Raw genomic sequence first — 8,081 nt, forward strand, 5'->3', positions numbered from 1 at the left:
AGGGGGTGTAAGGGGGTTCCGGACCCCCCTTCCTAAGACTTTCAGAGTTTTCATTTTTTATGATAAAGTAAGGAAAATATTACATTGGACCCCCCTAGAAAACACCCCCCCCCCCAGAAAACAATGACCCCTTGTAAAATGGTGATGATCGGGAGTCACTAATATATACGAAGGAAATCGACTTTTCCTCCAACAACAACAGCCCCCCCCCCCCCCCAAAAAAAAAAAAATATTTTTGAGATTTGGACAAGTTCATTTTTTCCCGTAATTAAAATTCTGAGGTAGATTTATTTTTTTTTTTTTATTTTTTTTTTTGGTGGGTATGGACCCCTTGAAAAAAAGTCCTGGGACCTCGCATGTTTAAAAAGCTTTGTTTAGTGTTTTCATTTTTTTTTTCACTGATAAAATATGAAAATGTGATATGCCCTAGACTTTTTACGGACAAAAATTATTCTATGGTAAAAAAAAAAAAATCATTAAATAAATAAAAATGTATTGGTAAAGTTATCAGGGATTGAACCCAAACAATAATGTACACGTCACAGACCGACCCTTTATTAATGTATAAAGTGGGCTTTGCTTTCTGCTTTTGTTGACCGAAAAATCTATCTTTATGCTTATTTTTAGAAGAAAAAATGGAGCGCACATCCGCTCAAAAGGCAAATAGTTACATATGTTATACCTGGCATTTTTCTTAACTTATCCCCGATGTTCTTTACTCTCAAATACATTGTACATGTAATAAGCTAATACTTTTGAAAGATTGAGGGAATACAGGTAGAAAATATTTGTACAGGAAGTCATTATAAGATTCAGTGCAGAAAATAAAATTCATCAGAAGGGTTATACGTATGCCAAAAGTTGTACATGCAATATTTTTTGTACCTATATACATAAGTTTGAAGAGTGAAAAACGAATGTAAGAATATTTAGATAAAGAAACGAAAATAAATAAATAAATAAATAATGAATGAATGACTGAATGAATGAATGAATGAATGCATGAATGAATGAATGATTATTGCTTGTACGTCTGTTCCAAATTATGTTTTCCGGAGTTTTAATGTCTTATCATACATGGTTTCATTTAGATTTTTCTTTTTTGTTTTTTATAGCATAAATAATCGCTTTTACATTTTGGTGCAGAAGATATAAATTTTCTTACAGCTTTTGATGTAATACATTAATATGCCTTCTTTATTTTTATTTTTTTTGACAAATTTTATCCAATCGGTTGTTGTTTCGTTCGGCACTCAAATGTAAACAATATGGCGGATAAGGAAAAGCAGTCGTCATGGTAGATACCACGCTTTGAGTCAAAAGTAGAAACGTTACAAGGTTGTTTTCTTTTGGAAATTATTGTAGGAGTTGACAGATTGTGTTCATTAACATGAATTACAGGTATATCTAAAAAATAAGCATTGCTATTTTACGCAATTAGCTCCGGTTTTGCATGACCTTTTTACACCGTATGCAAGCCGTTATATGATTGATCAGAGTACAGTAGAGTGATATATACACCCCTATATATATTGACAGAAATTCAGAGGTCTGTGATGCATCGCACTGTAAATTACTCTATAAGAATATAAGAATCAAAATTGGGTTTACTTTTTACAATGTCTAGCAAATAATAATTTTATTTTATAGATGGAAGCAGTAGAACGTCCCCATACTAGTCGAGGCATACGCTCTCGAGCACGACGCCCCCCTTCAAGGGGTGGAAGACAGATTGAACAGTTGCTAAACGATGAAGGTGAAGAAAATGGAAGGCCAGCATCTCGACGAGGATTTACACCAGAGACATATGACAGGTGAAAATACATAAAATAGGGTGAATTCACCATGCATCGGACACCCTTGCACTTCAACAAATTCTAGCAATATCACTTCCGACCGAATATTATCACAATGGAACTTAACATGTAGTATGTGGTTAAAATATAAATTTTTGACACAATCGTGTACTCTTTATTCATGTTATTGAGAAAATATCATTAAAACCCAATTTTTTCGAAATAAGTCAGAATTCACCATGGATTGGACAATATTCACCATGCATCAGACATACGGTATTTAAACCAGAAAAATATCACACCTTGATTTGCAAAATCTTAAAATTCTGGTTACTCCCCTTTGATGATGCAAAATATGACGTAATTTCAAGGCCATTCTTGTGGTATTTTTATCACAACGTGGAAATAAAAATCGGCATCATTAAAAAGTTTAAATCTTCACCTTTAAGACAGAAACAAGTAAAAACATGGGGAGACTCAGGTTCAATGAAAGTTTATTGCTTATAAAGTTGTCCAAAGCAAGGTATGTGTCCGATGCATGGTTAACTCACCCTATATGCATTGTATTGGATTAAAAATGTTTTCCAAAGTCTCCCCTAGATGTTACAGCTGTAATCAGAGACATATAAATGGTAACTTATGTCTCTGGTGTAATCTTAGAAATTTCTGATGTTACTACTATCAAGTATTTAATTACCAAAGATGCAAACTTACCTCCTTATATAAAAACTGAACTTGATATAATCACAAAGGCCAAAGAAGTTTTGACAAAGAATTCTAATGATGCAAATAATGTGATTATCCATAATTGATATTACATTGATTACTTTCAAACAAAGTTTTAGAAAAAAAATATAAATACTGATGGTTTCAAATCAGAATAAATCTATTTAAAATAAAAAAAAAATTAAATTTCTGGTTTGAGACAACCCTTCCTTTCTTTCCTCTCTTTTGGACTGTCTCAATACTAGTGTTGTTCCAATCATGGATTATAATCAAAAAAACATTTGATTGTTGGTGTATTCCAAGCACTTGATTATGAAAATTTAATTTCATTGAAATGATTGTGTTATTTTAATCAATGAGCCTTAATTTTGGAATGCAAAATTCCAGCATCAAAATACTTAACGCCATGAACAGGTACTTGGTTATAAATGGTGCATCATTCAAGCTTACCAATATCAGGTGCTCCACACTGTGCATATTCCTACAATATGTGGGAATATGCATGTGGAGCATGCATATCATACAATATACAATACATATAATATCATACAATTGTCTTTAACATTTTTTAGGTTACTCTTAATTACTTTTTTATTACTTCTCAAGGATAAAATGTATACATTTCAAAACTTTCTTCATACAAAAAGTTATGTTTCAATTTGATTTACTCTCTTTTAGTCCTGTATTAAATACATGTATTATATGGATTTTTTTTGTTTTCTGATTATAAATGATAAATAGTCAGTCCCTCAAAAGCAATCATTGATTCTGAAATTCTTACCTTTTCTCATCACTTACTTATTAATACAATGAAAAACTGATTTCTGAAAGGAATTTTACATTGTGAATAATTGATAATCCAGGTACACATTTATCATAAATGATAAATGTCATATGACATGTATGTGAATGTAGAAGAATATGTAATCATATTTATTCTCATACTGTCATTTTGTAATGTAAATTTCAATATTAGAAATGAATGTATATTACAATTTGGTTTTGGGACCAATTTATCTACATCTCTGCTGTATGTCCAGTCTTAGGAAAGAGTCATTAATTGCAGAAATTATAATTTCAACAGAAAATTGAAATCAATAACTCATAAAAAATTTTTGTTGCTCATCTAAGTGTTTTTTTTTTTTTTTTTTTTTTTTGTTTAAAATGCATTTTATTGATATTTTCAGAGAGGATTATGATGAATTTTCAAGACAGAGCCATGTGTTTGAAAGGCAGTTGACACCAGAATATGGAAGTCCTCCTGGAATTATGTCAGGACACATGTCTCCTTACCAACAGAGGAACTCCCCAGCCTTCAGGGACAGTCCTCACTCACACAGAGGCTACCGACCTCATAGGGACAGCCCCTTAATTCACAGCCCCACTCATCAGGAATCTCCTCACAATACCCCATTTGAAAGACCCTCCTCCAGGAGGAAAGGGGATGTCCCAGATACTGGAAGACAGTATAGTATTTCACCTACTCACCATGAGGACTTTCATTATGGTTCTTCACCGACAGAGAGGCACCATGTTTCCTCACCTACAGAAAGACATTACGGTTCCTCACCTAACCATGGACACCCTGACCATAGATATGGTGGCCAACATATCTATGATAACAACCAACAAGCTGGTAAGAGATGTCAATTTTTTTTTTTAGTCTGTGAATTTCATTTTCTTCTTATTTGGATCTCAGTGTTGTTTTATCTTGATTTTAAAAACTAAGATCGATTGAATGATATTGTTACTTTTATTTGTGAAATAATAATTGGCGGGAGACCTGTTTGAACCTTTGATGTCTGTTTATAACTCTTCATTTATCATTCAAGTAAAACGTAGAAAAATGGACGTTGAAAATGTTTTTATACCTTTTGTTCTAGATTTTGAGCACAGAGCAAACTCTCCCATGATGGAAACCAATGTGTTGTGTTTGGATGATTCTTGGCCACCATCTCCCAGAGAGAAACCTCCTACAGCTCGCCCAAAGTCTAGCCGAAAACGATTGAAAAGTGGGAGAAAGAAAAGGCACGAGCAGGAATCCCACCAGACCTACTCAGCTGTTGGTGCGTGTATTGTCCTATGTCTTAGTCTATAGATTCAAGGCACCAAAAACATTTTCAAAACTCTCATATACTATTTCAAACATAAGTTCGTTAGAAGCTAAAAATAATATTTAAATACTATGTGTCACTGAGTTCTTATTTTAGCTTTCTATTCTGGCATTCCTTTTATTCATCAATGCTGCAAAAACATTTTTTACAGATGAATAAAGCATTGAGATACATTTAGCACTTAATCATGACAACATGAATTAGTCTCTGACCTTTAAGGCTAAATTTTGAAATATGGTCAAACCTCATTATCTCAAACTTGATTGGGCAAAGAAAGAACTTTGAAAATATTGTTTGGGACTTGCAACTTATTTTGACATTCACTATTTGAGGTATCAATGTTCAAGATACCAAAGTTTTACTGTAAGCAAAAATAACTGCATGTACAGAATGTTGTTCAATTCATTTTCATTCATTAGTTACATGTATTGAGAGTGTATCATATGATTTAAATGTTTTTTATAGACACACCAATACTCAGACCTCCTTCATCTCTCTCAAAGTACAAACCCCTTCCTGCAATAGGTGCTACATCACCTACAACTGATGATGTAGAAAACATCTCCAAAAAGACACAGAGTGTGACGCTTGGACTTGGTGAAAGGACTCGAACAAGTTACTCCATAGACCTCTCCAAAAAAGAGGATCCAACTGAAAATGGCACTTCAGGAGAAAGTGCTAGAAGAGATAGTGTTGATCAGAGAAAGAGTGGTCGACGAGAAAGCTTTGAACAAATTACCGATAGCAGGCGTCAAAGTTTTGAACAACCTGATTCAAATAGAAAACTTTTAGATCTGTCTAACAAAGACGGATTTAAACCTCGCGACCTCCCAACAGAGCCTGGGGAGACAGAACAGCGGATTTTGTTGGCTATAAGATTACCAGATGGAAGAAGACATCAAAGGTATTTCAGGTTAGTAGAAAAAATGGACACGGTGCTAAAATTTGCCGAGAATGTAACAGGGATGGAATTGGGAGAGTACAGGCTTGCATGCAATGCCCCAAAGGCAGTGTTTACTGATCTGACACAACTTATAGGGGAGTCTGGGCTTCAGGATAGAACAGTTCTCTACCTTGAGGAGCTGGAGTGAAAAGCTCAACATCTCTTTTGAGGAAACTCCTTTGCCCAACTTTTCAATCAAATTGACTTGGCATATAGTCTTTAAGTTTCAGCATGTATAACTATGTTGTACATGTACAAGAGCATAGTTTCTGTTAAAAAATTAAATTTTTTAAAACATGACCACTTGAAATTTTTGTCAAAAGAAAGACAAAAAAACAATGCTTATACAGCTTAAATGTTAATTGATTTTAATTCAGTTTTTGTGGGAAAGAAAAATCCAAATTACTGTATTTCTTGTTAAGTACAACTTCACAAGTTTTGGATGTACATGTATGTGTACATACTAGCTATATTAGCTAGTGTTATAATTTCTTTTATATGAAAGGAGGGTAAAATGCACTGGAAAAAAACACTTTGAAATAATTTTTTTCATATATGTTAAAGATAAAAACTAATTTTTACTCATCTTGTAACAAACTCATATCCCAGTGCTTATATTTTGTGTCAGATTTTTATTTATTTTTCTCTTTGTACATATATGTATTAATTTAACTATGTACATATACATTTTTCAGCAAAACTGAATGGTTTTGAGTCTTCGAGGAGTAGTTTGATCTGTATAAGTACAAGTTACACTTGTGTAGCTATAATATTTGTGCTATATTTTTCAGGGCTATGTAGTCAACTTAGATCTCATTTCAGGATTTACAAATGTACCTCATTAAAGCACACTATGTGTGCATAGCACGGTACAAATGGTCTGGTGTTAGAATATTTGAGTATCTGTATGTAGATTGATGTATATGTATTTTCATTTCTTAAAATGTATATTTATGGATCAAGGGATTCATTCCAATTTTTTTTAAAAGGCCATTTAATTTATTAGGTGACTATAGACTTATTTATACAATAGAGTATTGTTTTAGTCTATAAAACTTTCATGAGTGTTACGCACCATAGAAGCAGTGATATTAAAATCTGTGATATATCTATACTTTTAACATATGTATGGTTTTAAGTCCATTGATTTAATTATAAAAAGTGAATTCATTTTCTGGGAATGCATTAACTATTAATTTACATTAATTAATTTTTACGGTATGTGTATTTTATATCTGTATACATCTAGGGTAGCACTAGCATATGTTTTTAAATTTTGTTTTCACAAAAGAAATATTGTATTCGTACCTTTTCTACTATAAATTTCTAAACAATAGCAAGATAAATTTCACTAAATATATATATTTATGTGCAAAATTATCTAGAACTTAATCAAAATTTAAAAATTATTTTTTGCATATGTTTTTTATTATACAAAATATAGGTTTTTGATCAATAGTGCTTACATGTAAATAGGAAGATATTGTATAAATTAAACTAGCAGTAATTTTCATAAATGCCAAGGACAGGTCTAACAACCAATATATTTAGATAATAGTCACTTTTCTATAGTACCCTACAAGGTAAAAAAATCAATTTATCTTCTGAAAAATGTACAACACAAGCCTGTGACTTGTCAGGCATTTTCAGTCATGATGCACCGACAAGACATGGAACTTATTCGACATTTCATAAAATCGGTTGTGTCTACAAGGTCAGCCATGGAATATCTTTTGCTTCAAGAAATAATTGTGCCATGATGTGGAAATTTTTTAAAGATTATTCATTTAAAAAATACTATATTTTCAATTATAAGGCAAAAATATAGTCTAGTTTTCTAGGTCTAGGGGGATGTTGAGCCATTTGAAGCAAATATAGTAATTCTTGTATGAAAGAAAAGCTCTTGGCAATTATGATTACAATATGCTTCAGTCAACTTATCCTCATAGACAATTAAATGAAACAGTTATTTGTCATTTCAATTTTATTCTAAATGATTCACCCTTTTCACCATGATTGTATACACAATGAAGATGTGCTCCTATTTTGATCCGATTTGATTGCAATTTAAATTGTGCATGCATGGTTACAGTAACTAACAATGTCTTGTCAAAAATATTTGGAATGAAAATTTTACCTAGTCAAGACTATATAGATTGTAATGATCAATGAGGTTAGGTACGGTACAGAAAATTTTAATACAATTTTTTCAAGGCTTACTAAATAATTGAATTTGTAACGGAATTTCGACTTCAAAACAGTAAGTAATAGTAACCATTTGGATTTAATACAAGACATACATTTTACATCATTAGATTAAAAATGTGCCAAAATATATTTGTCATTTTTTGCAGTGAACTAGCATAAGGGTATTTACACACCAGCTTGTATCAAATAGATTTTTTTTTTCTTTAGCAAACTATTTGATATACTTTAATGTATTTGTACTTCATATAAGAAAGTAATTTGCTGCATAGTGAAGAAGTTACATCAGGGTGGTAA

At 32.0% G+C, this 8,081-nt stretch overlaps 1 protein-coding gene across 1 annotated transcript; it reads left to right on the forward strand.

Annotated features, from left to right (window-relative positions):
- The first annotated feature begins 1,252 nt into the window (after nucleotides 1-1,252).
- Nucleotides 1,253-6,259, forward strand: LOC133205696 (uncharacterized). The gene is made up of 5 exons (XM_061341549.1): nucleotides 1,253-1,401; nucleotides 1,651-1,814; nucleotides 3,710-4,158; nucleotides 4,406-4,588; nucleotides 5,102-6,259. Exons 2-5 carry the CDS (start codon nucleotides 1,651-1,653, stop codon nucleotides 5,725-5,727), a joined length of 1,422 nt encoding a protein of 473 aa, XP_061197533.1. The 5' UTR covers nucleotides 1,253-1,401; the 3' UTR covers nucleotides 5,728-6,259.
- Nucleotides 6,260-8,081: the final 1,822 nt, after the last annotated feature.

Source organism: Saccostrea echinata, unplaced genomic scaffold (genome assembly GCF_033153115.1).
Source record: "Saccostrea echinata isolate AGI-Se365-2 ecotype Australia unplaced genomic scaffold, CSIRO_AGI_Sech_v1 ptg000054l, whole genome shotgun sequence".
Classification (NCBI taxonomy): Eukaryota; Metazoa; Mollusca; class Bivalvia; order Ostreida; family Ostreidae; genus Saccostrea; species Saccostrea echinata.